Consider the following 18,109-nt stretch of genomic DNA (forward strand, 5'->3'; position numbering starts at 1 on the left):
CATCGGATTGTTCTTTATGTAATAATCTATGGGTTTTTTTGTACCTGTCCCTATTCAAATAAACAGTAAATAAAATAAATAAAATAGAAGTGCCTTTCACCCTGTACGACTTATTGAGTCACTGAAACGATTTTTTAGGTAAAATTAAATCTTACTTAGTGTTAACTTACTTATCTACTTTTTTTTATGTACTCTTCAGTTCATTTATTCATTTCATTATAAGATTATACCTTCTATTATAAAAATATCAAACCAAAATGTAAAATTGTCTTTTTCCACACCCATGTGTTTTCACACCCATATACTGTAGAAAGAATTATAATGAAAGTGAAAGAGGAGTTGGGTGATAATGTAATCATACGAGTGGTTTTTGGGGACATTTAAAAAGATTTCTAGTTTTTCACAACCTAAATAATGAAGGGCACACCTAGTGAGCCAAGATGCATTTCAAGGAAGATGTATCTTAAGTGACAGCTGTACAGTAATTGACAGACTTGCTCAGACAAGCAGCACTTCGATCTCTCAAACCCTGCCAAGCGGGTTAGAGCACTGGTGCTTTTTCTTCTGTGAACGACTTAAACTATAACCACATAATAAGAGAACGACATGTTAGCCAATTATTAGTCCAGGGGACTTATTGACTGTAGAGATGTTTAATTCCTAAGGAAGACGCGTCTAGGAATGACAGCCAATACTGTAACTGATGACCCAGCTTTGCTCCATTACACAAACATAACACTTTTCACCACTTAAATGTTGTGTGCAAATCAAAAAATCAATAGACTTGATGAAGTCTCTGTCAGGATCAGGAATTGGTTAAGGATATTTGGTTTACAGTCCAATCTCATTATTTGAAGGTTTCTCTGATCTCATTGGGTTTCAATGAATAGGCATAATATCTCACATGTCAAGTCTTTCATGTACACAGACACTTATTTTTTGTTTTGTTTTTTTGTTTAAAAATACAGTAAAAACAGTAATATTGTCAAATATTAATACAATTTAAACATAACGTTTCACTATTTTAATATATTGTCAAAGGTAATTTATTTCTGTGATAGATTAATTTTCAGCATCATTACTGCAGTCTTTAGTGTCACATGATCCTCAGACATTATTCTAATACGCTGATTTGGTGCTCAATAAACATTTCTTATTCTTATTATTATTATCATCAATGATGAAAACAGTTGTAATGCTTAATATATTTGTAGAAACCATGCAGGATACTTTTTTCAGAATTATTTGATCAAAAGTAAGTTTAAAGAAGAGCATTTATTTGAAATATGGGCTTAATCTTTTGATACATTTGAATTTAATGAATTCATTGAATTTTATGAATTTAATCCTTGCTAAATCAATATTTTGATTCTATTTTTTTACTGACCCCCACACTTTTAATGTAGTAGTTTACAAGAATTAAAGTTATTTGTTATTTGAAAGAATTAAAAGAGCAGTTTCATATGTATCATCGTATTTAAACGGTCGAGGCAGAAATGGGTTTATAAAGTGATAAGTAATAATTATAGAGAATAATTAGTACAGTAATCCATTTACAATGTTGAAGATGTAACTAGTTGTGAGTAATTAATAACTTTTCTTACTTTAACTTGACCAAAACGGTTCTCGGCGTACATCCACGAACACGTTTAATACGTTTAAATTCTGAAAATACTTTATATATATTCACTAAGTCAGAATACAAAAAAAATAAAGACAAAAATGACACATTTCATCAGATCAGAGCTGAAAATATCATACCAGAAATAGTAGCAGTGTTTAAATGTCATCCTCAATTAATTTACCTCCCAGGTCACCTTGTTAAATTTGTGTACACACAAAATATCTTTAAATGGAATTCTTTGTGAATACTCTAGTCTACATTTACATTTGATGTAGCCTATCAAATTGGTACAAGGTATTCTGAAAAGCAAGAATAATTACGAGAACTTTTCATGAAAGGGGTATAATGTTCTTACATCAAGGCCTCATCACCTATTTTGTATACATCAACTCAGTGTGTATCATTTCAGAAGCAAGATTGTTAATTAGAAGAGGTTGAAGAGTGTATGTGGATGCTTAAAACGAGTGAACCTCATTAAAATATAAAATAATCAGATCTGTATCAGATATATGTTCGCATCCTTTCACTCCCTCATGTCAAGGTTCCTCAGCTTCATAGATCACAGAACTGTTCACCATTAGCAGGCAGTTTTATGTGAGCTTGTCGTTGTTGGATAGATAGAGTTAGTGATGCAGCATAATGACCTGGACAGCTCTGAGGTTTCTGGCGAGCGGCTGTCTTGTCAATCTCAGCTCACCACTGCGAGGGCTAATTTTAACCCAACGCTAATTTGCCTCATCTCTCTGACACACACATTTCTAACACACCCTAATTAAACAATAACATGGGTGACTATACACCACACATACAGCTGTCATGTCTGTTGTGTAGCTTTGTAAAGTATCTAGCTTTAGCTGAAGTCCAGCAATTAACCTGACACATTAAGAGCTTTATATATTCAAGAAACCTGGCAGTTGCACTCTACAAAAAAAAAAAAGAAAAATAATAATAGTAACCTTACTGTTGTTGGTATAGATAAACATGTCTGTATATAGTTTACTCCACTAATGTTCATAAATTTTGGACAATAATCAACAGTAAAGACATTTGTAATGTAATGTTACAGAATTTCTATTTAAAATAAATGTTATTTTGAACTTTCTATTTATTTGAATCCTGAAAAAATATATATATCATGATTTTCACAAAAATACTAAGCTGACATAAATAATAAGAAAGATTTCTTGAGCACCAAATCAGCATATTAGAATGTCAACTTTACCATCACATGAATAAATTACATTTTAAAATATATTAAAAAAGAAAATGGTTATTTTAAATTGTAATATTTCACAGGTTTTTTACTGTAACCTAGTGCCACTGCATTCAATAACATTGAATTTGCCTTATTTTATTTACAGTTCTGGGCCTCAAGCAGCTTCATAATAAAACATTGAAAGAAGAGACCAGCTCGACTCCATTTGAATCTCACGCTTTACACTGCTTTGAAGAAGCTCGCCTTACGCTTGCACTGTTCTTTCTGGTTTTTTTTTTTTTTTTTTTTTTTCAGTTTTGCAGATAGTGTTTGCCGTTTTTTAAATTATTAACATTCCACACTCACACCATTAAAACACTTAAGATAATCATAAACCTAACAAAATTACTATTGTGTAATAAAGATGTGCAACGACATCCTAGTAACCCAGACTATAAAAATCTAACAATAAAAGTATTAATCAAACAGCTGTAATAACCCAAAATATCTTACAATATTATATTATTACCTTATTTTGGCCTATTCATGTTCATCAATGTTATATTGCTGTATGGTGTTTTCACATAATGCAGTTTAAACACAATTTGCAATCACTTAGGGTAAATGATTACATGTTTCAGATAAGTCTAGATGACCAAAACAACATTTTATGTCATTTCTAATCTAGTTCTTAAAGCCATAATCACACTAATTATATTCACATACAATATTTGAATGTTAAGTAGTGAATTAATACAAATAATATTATGTTTATAGAAAATGTAATCAGTTTGTGCTGTTTTTCATGTTATCATGCATTTTCATGTAACTTTATTTTATTCCAGAAGATGGCAGTATGTGTACAGTACACATTTTTTTGACCAACTAATCCTCTATGGCTGTGAATCCCTGACAGTATTATTAAGATTTTGTAATCCACTCGACTCGATTGATCATTTGATTGCATATTTCATATAAATATGATGTAAATATGATTCATATTCAATAATACAGATGCAAGGACATAATGTGTGGTGCTGGGAGATTTTTCAAAAAGATAATTGATTCAATCAGGGTGATGCTTGAACTGGAGCTACTGTGATCAAGATTCACGCGAGACCCTGTTGCACAATGTATTGTTTATTAGGTTTTCACATTCACTGTTCATCTGTACTGTATATATAACATTTTTCAGAAAGGAGAAGTGTTAAATAACACTTATTAAACACTGAATGGCCATCATAAAAGTTTAGTGAAATATGACTTTATACACATTTACATTTAAAATGTGCTTTTAAAAAATGTGTTTAAAAAGGCAATATGTATGCTTAATACTGAAACATTGTGGTAAATTGTTTAGTTTTAAAAGTGTTAATTAATTATTAATTAGCCTACATAATGTTACAATAAAATGATCATTCTCAGAATTCTCTATTAAAATCCTAAGATTTTTATTTCTTATTATGTTGTGTAGCTACATTTGGGTATTGTGTGGTATTTTAGTTTGGTTAATGTTTACTGTTTTATATTTAGTGTCTGATCATTGGTCACGGTTGCTAGTGAGTCATCACGCTTTCTCTTGTACCACCTGTGTCATCATCCTCATCGTCATCAGTTTGTTTTACAGATTGTATTACTGTAGCTCGAATATATTGGCATATTAACATCACCGGATTTAATGGTGAAATGTTTAACAGAATGTAGCCTCGCATCTACTGGCATTGTTACGGTTGATAATGGAATGAAAAGGCATTTATTTGATAGTTATAAAGTCGACCAGGAAGAAGAGTGAGCGGCGAAATTAATAGCAGCTATCATCTTCCGTTTCAATGAGAGAAAAAGGGCAAACGAACGAGCAAACGTCAGAAAGCATGTATACCATTTAGACTAGCGGCCGTTAATTTATAATGAAGTTCACGTTGCTCTGCTGCGAACGTTCTCAGCGCGAGAGTGCTTCTCATACAAATGAGATCCAAGCGCGCTCACTCACTCACTCACGCGCTCTTTGACGTAGCCAGCCAGCTGGGCTCCAGCGTTCCAGCGCAGTACGTATGGCGCAGCGTGCCCGATCACCCTTCACATTTCATCCAGTCTAAATTACGGTTAATCCTGAATCTAGGCAACCTGACCTGACAAATCCGTGTGAGTGTTTGTGTGTGTGTCATTGTATCTCTTTTTTTCTCAAGCCGGGACCAAAGACTTCCGAGAAGTAAAGCTGGCCCACACAGCTCTAATGAAATAGCGGATTCATCTGTTTATCCGCTGGAGGCGAAGAATTACAGTGTTACTATAGTAGCGCTCCCATCGGCATCAAAGAACAGCTTTTTTTCGGCGTGCCTTTCTGCCTCACCGGCATCCTGAAACCAGGAAGGGATGAGAGAGGTGGTCTCGTCGATTATTGGTTATTTTTCGCATTAAATTCCGCAGTATTATCTTTTGGCAACGTCGAAGAGGTGGATGCCAGCGCGCGTAACCGATTAATAGCGCGCGTGTTTCCCATGGCGCTGTCATTTACTTTCGCCAGCCGTGTCGGTGCTTAATGCCGGCGAAGGTGTGAGGAGGAGAACCGCTCTGATGGTTTGATGCTCGTCCTCCTTATCTGGCACAGATTTATATCTCCGCCTTGACCAATTTGGTGAAAACATCTGCATTGAATTGACGAGAAATGACTTGAGACATCTCGGACTGACACTATTTCAGCTGTTTCTTGATGATACGGTCACGCGAGGTGGGAGATTTGGACTGCACGTACTGCCTTCAACTGTTTGCCGCCTGAGGAGCTGGATATGTTCAGACTAACGTGAAGATGGATATTATCTTGGCTCTCCTGTGGTTATTCGCCGCACTATTTGAAGGCGTTTTGTGCCAGGGAATATACGGTAAGACAAACAGACGTAGCAGCTACGTACAGAACTGTCGTGACCTTGCTAGGTAGATGTGGATGTTCATTCTCAATGATATCCAGTATAGGCCCTATAGCTCACATGTCAATTGACTGTTTCTGCGTTACAGGTGCACTGTGGGGTAGTCTGTGGTCCCAGTTTGCCTCGTATTGGGCTTATGCATGAAATAGGCTACGTTGCCATGATAACCATTATTGTTAGGATGTTTTGAAATATCTTTATCACTAGGAGATGCATGTGTTCATCTATGGTAAACGTTGCTGCAAAGTATGTATATGGACAGACGGCTATTTGCCACATGGGGAAGTTGTCACAAGGGCTACATTGTGCGCAATTTGTTGACTTTTATTATTCAGTCCAGATGTCATTAATATAATGTTAATACCAACTTATGTGAGCCTGTATGTTACTGAACCTGTATGTTACTGAAATGTCGTGTAGGCTACTACAATTAGCTAATGACACAGGTGGTTCAATCAATGGAACGACCCATAATGACTTGGAGATAATCAAAAGTGCTTTTTCCATAAGTGGCTTTTACATAAAGTCAGAGCATAGTTTACCCAATACAGAACACTTTCGGAATTACACATTACAAAACAAACCAGTAGCCTAATTATTAACTGAATAATATAAAATGCAGTATAAAACACTGTAGATTCAATGTGTATAACCGATAAAAATACCGTGATGGTTAAGTAAAAAATATTTTACTTTGTTATACTTATACTTTCTATTTATAAACAACATCATTTTAATAATTGAGTGTAAATGTTATTACATATACTATTACCTTGTTAAATATATTTGTTATGTAAATTTTAAGGTAATTCATAGGCCTACAGTTTACTTCATTTCAACATCACATTTTTTAATATTTTATAGAAGAAATACATGGATTGTTATAAATTATATCACAATGTAAAATATAATATACTGTAATTTATTATATCAACATATCCATAGTTTTACTGTATGCATTAAGATAACTTATGTAACTAATTAACAGGTTTTTAGTGCAGTATTTTCACAATTATTTATGTAATATTTACAGTGACTGTATCTAAGGTTTTGAATAATAATAAAAAAAAAAACAGTTCTAAAAATATGCTTTCTCTGTGTGTAGTTCAAATACCCCTTTAAACAGAATATTTGATGAATTGTGTCCACTAAGCTCAATAGCTAAATAGCTATGTTGAATAGCTATTTTGTAGCCAATACAGAATTGACAGTCAGATATACTGTACATTAGAAATATTTACATGAAAAAGTGTGACAACTAGCCCCATGTTTTCCTTATTTTATCTAGGTTAGGCTGCTCATGTCAACCGTTCAGTCATAGAAACCTACATAGAAACGGTTCAGCGCTCTACTGCCTGCAGAATATTACAAGGGGTTGGTCATAATGGGATGAAGGCTATACCTAAAAAGCGTGGGCTGGGAGACCGATTTTAGCTGACGTCACATGGATTACAAGGGCAGATTTACTGTTACTTAATGGAAGACTGTTTGGATTGGTAAAAAAGAAAATAAGGGCAAGAATCAGTGCAAAATATTTGCTACAGGTTGGTTGTGAGCACCTGAAGTCAAGCACAATGGACTTGTGGTCCATTATTTTTAAGAACTTAAAATGTACATTTATCCATTCATTTATATTGACGACTCCATGATGACCAAGTAGACAGTTGGTGATAACCTCAGGATATTCTTTTCATTTTCCTTATACAGATTAGATTTGTGTCATATTAAATATGGCATGTTACACGCTAGACGTGATAATCTGGGATATGTGATATTTCCAGTAGTTGACATTCAGTGGTCAAATGGTGTCATTAACTTCATGTTTCACAGTGTGTTGGCTTGCTTTCTATTTGTAAGTGGCATTATGAACAAACAAGTGATTCCTGTGTAATGACCTGTGCAAATTTTGAACTGTTGTGTGGGTTGTACTTCATTTCTAGGAGCTGGATGCTGGTTCATGAGCTCTTAGTTTACTCCATGGATGTTGCAATGCATGGTGAATCATGATGGGGTTTTGAACATTGAATTGATGAATACTAAGTTGGTCTGCATGCATGGATCATGCACTATAGCTGATTTCTCAACAGGATTCAAACAGCCATCGTTCTACATACTGAATCCTGCACCCCTAATATTGATCATTAAATGTTTTGGTTTAACATGTTTACCACAATGAAAGAATTTGCATATACAATGAGTGAGTCTCTGATGCATTTTACTAGGTTCACATTACTTTTTAAGGTGGTAGTTGTCGTTCAAGTCGAGCATGGAAATCTGGAGTGGTCATTTAACTTTTAAGCGAGGAAGTTAGGTCTTTTGTGTTTTGTATTTTCTAACACATGCAGAATTTGCAAACAAAAGTTAACAGACCTTCTTTGCACGCTGCCTCTTAGTGGCAACATGTTTTTCTTTTCAACTTTAAAAATCTTTAACTCAGATCACTCTCCTTGTTCAATTAATGTTGCTTTTGGTGTTCACATGACAACTGTTTTCTTTTTTTTCCCCCTTGTTATATTTAACAAGACATTTAATTTGAAGAGTATGGACTTTAGGTTAGCTTTACACTACTTGCACTGATTTTATAACCAAATAGAGAGAATAGTAAGTAGGCCGCTGGCGCTGTTACGCATTGGTGAACAGAGATGCAAATTTTAAAACACCTGAACTCGTCTTCCTTTTTGAAGTCAATAAGAATTACACCACAATCAACTTTGATGAAGATGCCAACTGGAAAAAACTAATAAATGTTTTATTGTACATTGAGACTAATATACTATATTACAGCATCCCAACTGGCCACTTAGACCGAAATGAAAAAGAGAGCTCTGATAGTAAGACATCTAAGAGGTCGATAAGCTTTTAGTTCATGTAATTCAGTACAACTGTTGGTCCACTGTTGGATCTAATGTCAGCATGTTTTGATTGGATATGGATATTTTTTTCTGATATTTATATTATTTATACCCTGTATGACGGTTCTCTTTTTCATATTTCATATGTAGCCTCTCCATTAATTCCAGGCTCATATCTGTCACAGACAGTCAACTAAGTGGTCAGCTGATATCACACACACTTCAGCTAAATGCGTCCATTCTCTGCTTTTCCAGTGTTAATCCGAGCTGCTGATATTTAAGTATTTTTTAGCTTCAACATCTGTCCATAGAAGAATTGCTTATATTTTACTAACACTGTCAGGATAATCAAATTCATTCTGCTTATCTGGCCACAACAGACTGCTTTAGTTTCATTGTACATTGGTTCAAACATTGCTATGAAGCCTGGACCCTTCAGAAACAAAGGCCAAGCACATCTTTTTACTTTAGAAATAGTACATACTTTAATAGTTTAATTAAAATTTGATGGCTGCATTTGTTAAAATGTAGCATATGGTCACACATACTGACAGTCTCCGCAAGCTGGAAGTATATTGGGCTGGGCTGGGGTGAATGAAAATAGCATTCATATACATTATGACATTATAGCCAGTTGCCTGTGACAGTTTCCCCCAGATTGGACTGACCACTGTGAAAGGGCCATTCTCAGTTCCTCTAGCTTCTACTGTAAATAATTCACACCTCTTACAAGCAGATATTAAAAAGGTATAGAAATAGTTATACAATATTCAAAATTCTCTTACATTTCCAAGTGCAATTTCTTAAGGGGAACGGTTGAACTGATGAATGATGTACAGTAGCATATGTTGCAGGCCACAATGTAGATCTTTATGGGTCTTTATGTGCAAAGAAGGACTCGTGTCCTTACATGCTTTTCTACACCGTGGTAGCAATCATCTGCCGAGTAACCTTGGGATGTACAATGCATATTACGGTTGTTAAGCATTACTGTTAATGTGGAATACAACAACCTTCTCTACACGTTTCTCTCAATTATTTATCAACCCTCCAGTCCCAGTTTGTGTAGCACATTTAGTGTGCCATGTTAGCGTAAACTTTGAAAGACTAAGGCAACATGCAACAAACCTAACACAAGTGCTAAACAGAAATGAGGGTTAGGAGAGCTTGGGGTCGGTAAGATTTCATTTGTTTAAATGTCTTTACTGTCACTTTTAATCAATGTAAGTTGTTGTAAAAAAAAACACAAGTTTGGTATCTATAAATAAAAAAATAGACAGTATATTACAGTACGTACCTTAATGGTCACTTTGTGCTTTTAGGTAAAATGAGAAATTTATTAAACACAGGGAAAATACGCCATCTCTCGTCTTTGCACATCTTTTTCTCTGACACCTATTATTGTTTTTTTCACTCTCTGGGCAACATCTCATCTGCGTTACAGTAAACCCCCATAATTTAGTCATATAATCTTTCTTTTTCAATAAACACAAGAAAAAATCACAACTGAATTTAACAATGGATATCGTTGAATGGAAATGGGAATTAAATAATTACAGCTCCTTGTGTTCCATGAGGAAAGATAGTTTTGAGTGGCATGTGGATGGTTAGATGTTGACAGAACGTTTTTTCACCGCAGCATTTTGATGCTATTTCTACTTGCAATAATAATTATGTCGTATGACTTAATTAAAGATGCAAATAATTTATGTTGGAATTTGCATTCAAAATGCATGGCTCAAAAATATCCACAGGCTTGTTTGAATAGGCAAGATGCTTCTGGCTTTGACTGCTTGTTTTTGAAAAACATTTGAGAACCACACATCCACTGGCACTCGTTTATAAAGATTTTCCAGTTTCACTGGGGGCCCATTTAAATAATACAACACTTTTGTGTAGTACCATCTTGCACAAATCTTATAATATACATTATTCTTCTAATAGCTTTCTAAAGATGTGACACCTAATTTGGTAAGGTTTTAGTGGGCTTTAGGCTTTCATACTGAGGACCACATTTTTTTTTTCTTTCTTTGTAATACTTGTTTTGTGTTAGTGTTTTAGGCTTTCTGCTCCTGTGGGTTTGTACTTTTTCACATTACAGGTGGATGATTAACCATGCAATGCATTACTGCAATCCACTGCCGTTTTGAAAGAAATCATTGTATTGCGAGTTATTGTGGCCAAGAACAATACTGGGCTGAAAAGGCAAAGACTAATAATATAGCAATGCAGTGCTAAGATTTGGTAAAATGCATATGTTAATGAATATTTAATGGCTGGAAGTACAGTATATATGGGGAAAAAATAATCAATGGATGTTGCCTCCCTCTCTTGAGGACCAGTGTGAGCTAAAGTCCTGAAAGCAGAAAGGCAAGATTAGTGACTCTCAAAGTGCCATAAAGAAAAACCTCAGTCACAAGAACTGCCTATTCCCTTAAGAACACTTTGGACAGTAAATTTACTACTGTACATTGCAAGTGATAGGTGATAATTACCATACCTACACATTGTGAAGTTATAGCATATTCATACACATCTCAAATAATGAAATTTTTACTGCTATATAATACCTCCTGACAATCACTAATGCACAATATTCAAGATGTGCTTTTCACATCTCCAATCCTATATTTATTATATTTATAGACTTTGGTAGTCGCTCCATCCTTACTGATTTGTGTAGCTGTTCTGAACCGAATAGCCTCTTGCAAATGGTGATTGACAGAAGCTGATTTTCGAGGTTACAATGTCTTACTGCAAAGTAAAGTCAAAATCTACTCTCTAATGGTATCTGGAATATGCCCAGCACTGCATATTTTGTATGAATCCCTTATTTGACACATCTGATTGAGGTCATGGAGCACTCTACTATCGAACTGATGAATACCAGATGGGTTAGATTAGGAAGACATCCAAAATGTGAGCTATGTCCAGAAGCTACCTTACTGCCCAGTTTATTTATTTATTTATTTAAAAAATGTGGGCTATGACCAAAAGCTACCTTATTGTCCAGTTTATTTATTTAGTTAGTCATCCTAAGACATCATAACATCAAGCCAATGATTTAGAACAGATTTAGTACCTTCTAAGGAAACTGGTTTCAGACAGGCGTCTAAAACGTGATAAGACAATGAGCCCTGGTGAGATTGCTCTGTTTGTGCAGATTATTTTAATAAGTTTGAACGCTGCCAACTGTTGTGCACCAAACAAGAGGACCAAGACTGCTGAAAAGATGGGTCTCAGTCCACTTCCAAACAAAGTCTGAATAAAATGACGTACTGTAAAAGAACCAAGGATGATGCGAAGACAGGAAGATGCGACCCTAAAAAGGACAGAATGTTCGATTGCCCATCACAGTCTCAATTGCCCATCACAGTTCGGTACAGGCATCAGAACCATGTCTCTTGACAGCAGAGCATTTGTGTGTGCCGGAGGGATTCCTGACGCTGTTTTGACTCTTTTACACATTTTATATGCTCTTCACGAGTTCGTATCTGGACAAAATACCATCATATGCATGCACATGCATTGAGTGCGTTTATCCCAGCACACACCATTGTTTTGGATGTTCGTCTTAAAGTTCCGTCTCAAAATAGGCAATAGGTCACAAATCAGGTTGCGAACGTATCTCTATGCCTTTAGGTTCAGTGGTAAAAATGCTGAATGCTAAGTGGACCAAGCCTAAAATGACCAAGACTTTTTTTTTTTTAAACCTAGACCTAACAAACCAAGCCAACCGAACTGTAAATGTGAACACAGCCTAAAAATGCTTATTTCTCCCTTCAAATAGAAATATAATTAATTAAATAAATAAATAAATTAAAAATGCGTCAAATTATGAGATGAGTTATGCTGTACTTTACAAAGTAATTCGATTTTTTTTTTTTTTTTTTGCCTGGCAACTGATAAAACTGTGGCACAAAACCAAAAAAAAAAAAAAACTTTAAGAAAAACATAATCCTTAAAAAAAAACTTTGAACATCTTCACAACTGCTGAGCAACACCCTTTAAACCACTCACAACACACTGGCACTGAGGAGGCAAGATTTGCACAGGCAAGCACCACTCATATTTTCTTCAAAAATGTCAAGTTTTGATGTTTCCTGACTAGAGCTTTGCTGAACTATGCATGAAGAGCGAGTGTGCTTTGACCAAACCTGTGTGTGTGTGGACTCAAATAATGTTCCAACAACCAATGGAACAGCACAAAATAACCTCAGCAAGACCTTGGACTTCACATTGTTAATGCTTCAGTGAAGGTCTCTGAGGACAGCAAGCATTATTACAGAACCATATCCTGCTGAGCCCTGTGCTTAAAAAAAAAAAAAAAAAAAAACATCTCCGCACATCTGTGTTTTTTTTTTATGTTTTTCAATCAAGGGAAATGAATAGAGTGTAAAAGGATTGGGAGCTATTTACCTACCCATGGTGCTTTATTGATTTGGAACGATATTTGCTCTCTATTTTTTATAACAAACATTCTCAACTACATTTCTAGACTTTTGTGTTTCACGTTAAATGAAAATAGCTTGTAGTTTAAACTCATTAAACATTCATGGGACTAAGTGAGTTTTGCAACTGCATCAGTGAACCTTCAGGGCAGATGTAAGCGACATTTGTCAACATGAAAATCCGTAAATTTTTATGCATCGACCCTTGGAGTTTTTCTATTAGCGCAGGCACTCCGCTTACGTTTATCAAGCCATTAGCTGTAGATTTTGTGAGAATGAGTGTTAATAAGTGTTAATGAGTGCTAATGAGTATAAAGTAGTGCACATTATACTGCAAGCAATGCGGGCAGGCTTCATTTTGTGGTTCACCGCACTGTTTGAGTTGATTTGCAAGAAGGTTTCACTTTCTTTGAAAACGTGTAGACATTTCGAAACAGTCTTGAAAAATTGATATTCACATTTCAGGTCATGGATGACTAATAAAAATATCTCTCAATTCAGAGAGTATATGAATTTTTTATTGTTTACTGTATGTATGTTGCGAGGAGAGAAGTAGATGTGAAAGTCTGGTAGGCCTGTGCCGCAGGTTACCTTGAGGGTAACCATGACTTGTGTGAGAATGCTCTCCATAATTAAAATTTCACAAGCTGAAAGCTGGTTAACTTAAGGCCATGCTCACAGATTTATGAAGAAATCATTGCTTCCTGTCTGTCTCATGCTAATATATTTCTGACTTTTATGCTGGAATTGTTTTTACATAAGCACTAGTATTTAGTATCCCAGTGTTATTTTATCCCAGTGGAAGATTTGACGCAGGAATCCATTCATTGTCTGTAATTGGGTGAAGTCTCAAAGACATTATAAAGAAACCAATCAAGCCAACAAAATGATCATTGTAAACAAATTTAGAAAAAGAAGTTACTGTACACAGGACAGAGTCAGACAGAGGCTGTAATAGTTTCCTCTTTCTCTTGATTTTTTTTTTTTTGCAAAATGATGATGGATGCACAAAGTATGATTGCGCCAGACAATAATACTTCTAGCATCTTAGTGAGATCAAAAGTAATCTGTATATTTGGGATTGGACAGATCTGGTCATGACTCATGATCAAATATAAAATCAGCTTACTGACACGAGCAAGGCTCTATAAAGCAGTGTTGTCAGAGTTATGAAAATACAGTGGGTTACAAAAGTGAAATGTTTCATTTTGTTGCATTTTTCTTATTGCATACATTTTATCTGTATAACCAATTAATTATTACAAAATTTTGATTGTTTTATAGTACTAGATAATTCAGCTAGGGATCGACCGATATGGATGTTTTAGTGCCGGATACCGATACCGATTTTTTCCCTTCAGCCTAATAGCCGATGACCCATACGGGCTGCCGATTTTCTTGAGCCGATATTTGGAGCTGATACATTTTGCTCGCTAAATTTACTTCATAAAAATGACATGATGTTAACAAATGATACAGGTCTCAATTTAACAAAAGTAACATTTATTTAACTTTAAAAAGCAACATTTAACAAATAGTAAAAACGTGAGGTAGAACAAGAACAAGTAGATAAACAGTTTAACAGATATTAAAAAGATGAGGTTGAACAAAAAAAAGTTCAGTGTTGAAAATAAATATTTAAGCATAAATGAAATAATTACACTATTGCAAACAGTAGCAACCAGCATAATAAAGTACACAGTGCACACTGTACTTCATTTTAACAGTAACTTAAAAAGTAAATTTTTACTTTAAATTTTTCTGTGCCGGGAAAAACTATCGGCGAACGCAGCAGTCGTGTATCGACCGATTCCGATACACGTAAAAAAACGCAAATATCGGCCCGATATATCGGTCGATCACTAAATTCATCTTCAATCATTTGTAACAAAAGTTTTCACCGTTGAACCAAACCATTCTCATTGCTTAACTGTTTCATTGCAAAGCTGATCCGACTTAGCTGTTACAGATATGGTGCCATTTTTGACTGTGGAGCTGATAACAGAATGCTCTGGAATCTAATACAAATGTGTCAGTTGTTGCCTTGCTAATGCAAGAGTTTACAGATTAAATGAGATGTAAATAGCGACTGCGTTATGAAGCATGATCAGATGTTTCTTTTAATTTTATTCCGTGCCGTGCCAAACCAAGCTTAAGTTGAAAAATAACTGGAACCCATTCCATACTGTTCTTTTGTGGTGCAGTAAAAAGTATTTTTTTACTTTGTTGCTATACTTAGGCTAAATCCATTTTTCAAGTGTCTGTACTTTACCGAAGGAATTAAAAAAATGTAATGTGTTGAGAAACCTTTACTTTTACTCCACTACATTTCCTAAAAACATGTTGTTCCTCGTTATTTTGAACTGAATACATTTTCACCAAGACGCAATGTCTGATTCGTTTATTTTTATATTGTTTGTCGACACTCATTTTGAACAAAGAAAGCTGTAATGAAGCCCATCTCTCCAGAAAATTGTCTTTCTCTTAGTTTTGTAGAGGTCAGAAGAACACAAACAAAATGATTAAACATTATAAAAACAACAAATAAAAAAATACAGCAACTGAAACACTACATTAATGTGGACAATTAAGGTATACCTGTCCTATACCTTACGTCACCTTGCGTCACAATTTTTTCTTCCAATGGGAAAAGAACATGAGTTTGTCAGAGAGAAGTGAGCTCCGTGTCTTGCTTAAAATGAAGCTATTGTGTTGTGTTCATAAGTAGAATTGTGTTGGGACTATTTTAAAGAGGAAGTCTGAACTGTTGAAATTGTGTGTAATGACGTAATGTGTGCGAGAACGGAATTGAAAATTACTGTAAACCAGATGAATGAAGTTACCTATTAATGTGCTTAATTGTTTTATAAATCCTGACAGATACCACACTGCCTTCACACACAAGGATTAGGATATGTGCCTAATATTACGCACATTTATCTAAGTTAACGTTAGAACAAGCTAACATATGGCTACTACTTTGTTTAAAATAATGTTTGAAGTCACCGTTTTGTGGTCATTTTTCTCGCAGTTATGCTACAGAACTTTGGATTTTCTGCCCGACATTACAGCATGGACCAGCCGTATTAACGATCTGTCACTGCGCGACTTTTCTGCAACTGAACAACTAATTAAAATTTAGTCGACCTAGCCTCTTTTCATTTACTAACATTTAGTCGAGTATTAGTTGGCAGCACTAAAGTAAACCTGGTCTTTCTCTTCTGCTGAATAGCATAACCCTCTTTCTGGTCTGAGGTTTTTTTGTTTTGTTTTTTTGTTCATTACTTATACCATTTATTTTGTAAGGCAGCCATAAGGATTATTTACAGCAGTTGTTCCTCGGCTGGTCTTTGGAGTGTGAATTTATGCTCTATAATGAAAAACAGCCCTGCATCAGCACTTTGATAGCGTACATGCAGATTTGTTTTAGTGATGCACCTCATAAATTATTCCTCCTCAAAAGTTTTTTGCCACTCTGTTATCCTTATGATCATATTGTTTCCTTTAGAATAGTAATTGGGTTTTCAGTGAGATCAAAGTGAATGATCCAAGATTATGAATTATGAATGTGCCTCAAGATGTAACTTCATGGTGAACTGTAGTGAACGGAGATGAACTACCTAGATCTTAGGTGAATGCTACAGTATAAGGGGTTCTGTTCTCCAAATGATAACATAGAAAGATACTGTGTTTGCTCCAGTCTTATTCTTATGTTATTATTGTACAGATCTTAGTTTTTTTATGGCAGCAATGTTCTTAAATCCTTAATTCATGTCTTAAAGACGTTTAGCGCAAGTAGAGCTAAATGTGAAACATTAGCTGATTTTTTTTCATTACAAGAAGGAAAAAAAGACCTCCACTGATTTCAAGATCAGTTGTCTTGGAGTGCAGTCTGCCAATATTAACACTAATCTGCAGTCTAGATCAGTGTTCCCAACTTTTTTGTTCTTATGAACCACACAGCCCTTATTCAGTATTGTCATTAATATTAATAAAATTCACATTTTTACGATGATTCAATTTAGGGTATTTAGCACTTGAAATAGTTAACACTTTTCACACTGTTCATCATTTTCTCAGGATTCATATGCTGCCTTTTTACACGGTACATTCATAAACCCAAGGTTAACATTCTTATTTGCATATTTGCGGTGTCAATGTCACTACTTGGTTGAATGCCACACACAGTATGTTTACATAAAGACTCTAGCTTGGCACATATTACCATTTTACTGACTGTACTATCGCGTTTATCCTGAATAGACTTGAATAGACGGTCTCTTCTTCAATCCAGTTGTCGCGTTTTCCATCACCATTTCACATATTCCAAAATGTGAATTCAAATGCTGAAACCGCTGTTTATACCTACTGTACAATACATGGTGTATGTGACTTTCCAGTATGTGAATATGGGGCACGCTATTGATTGTCGGTTGCTAAGCATCTAGTTGTTGCATTCTAGCACTGCATCGTTTCACACTGTGCATTTTTGACACCGCAATGCCTACGCCACAAAAGTGGAGCTAACCCTGCTCCAGAGAACAATTCCATAACACTTGGTAAAAAGCGGTGCGTCTACCGCTTCTGAAGGGTAAGCGTTCCATTCCCGGGGGTTAAAAGCTAGGTTTAGAACGATGAGAACCCGGGGTAAGTACAGTGTGAAAAGTCCTTTTATAGTGAAAACAAAGGTCCATAAAATGTTGCTAATTTTTTACAGTACTTCACTATTGGAGATTTGTGACTGTGTACTGTATATGCCATTTATTATCATTAGCCCCTTTCACACAACATTCCTGGTAAATTACCAGAATGACTTTACTGGTAAATACACAAATGCACTGTTCACACAAGCAACAGTGTTGCGTATTTTTCCCCGGTAAGATACCATTCACACATCAGTACGAAAAGCACTGGTAAAATCATTGGAAATTACCTTTAATCGTAGAGACGTTTTCTTCATCCACCTGGATGAGGAGAAGAACTTTAGTTTAATTTTAGTTACTTTTTTTTTTATACTTCTTAGCACAGGCATGAGGGGATGATCACACAGAACACAGTTTCTG

General features: G+C 35.2%; 1 protein-coding gene across 1 annotated transcript in view; it reads left to right on the plus strand.

Moving 5' to 3' along the window:
- Positions 1-4,528: 4,528 nt before the first annotated feature.
- mdga2a (MAM domain containing glycosylphosphatidylinositol anchor 2a) overlaps positions 4,529-18,109 on the plus strand; it is a 128,377-nt gene continuing 114,796 nt past the window's right edge. Inside the window, exon 1 of the mRNA XM_039679659.2 lies at positions 4,529-5,698. Within this exon, the coding sequence (XP_039535593.2) occupies positions 5,626-5,698 (73 nt within the window). The 5' untranslated portion in view covers positions 4,529-5,625. The remainder of the gene's footprint in view (positions 5,699-18,109) is intronic.

The sequence above is a fragment of the Pimephales promelas genome, chromosome 15, assembly GCF_988280905.1.
Source record: "Pimephales promelas chromosome 15, fPimPro1.hap1.1, whole genome shotgun sequence".
NCBI lineage: Eukaryota > Metazoa > Chordata > Actinopteri > Cypriniformes > Leuciscidae > Pimephales > Pimephales promelas.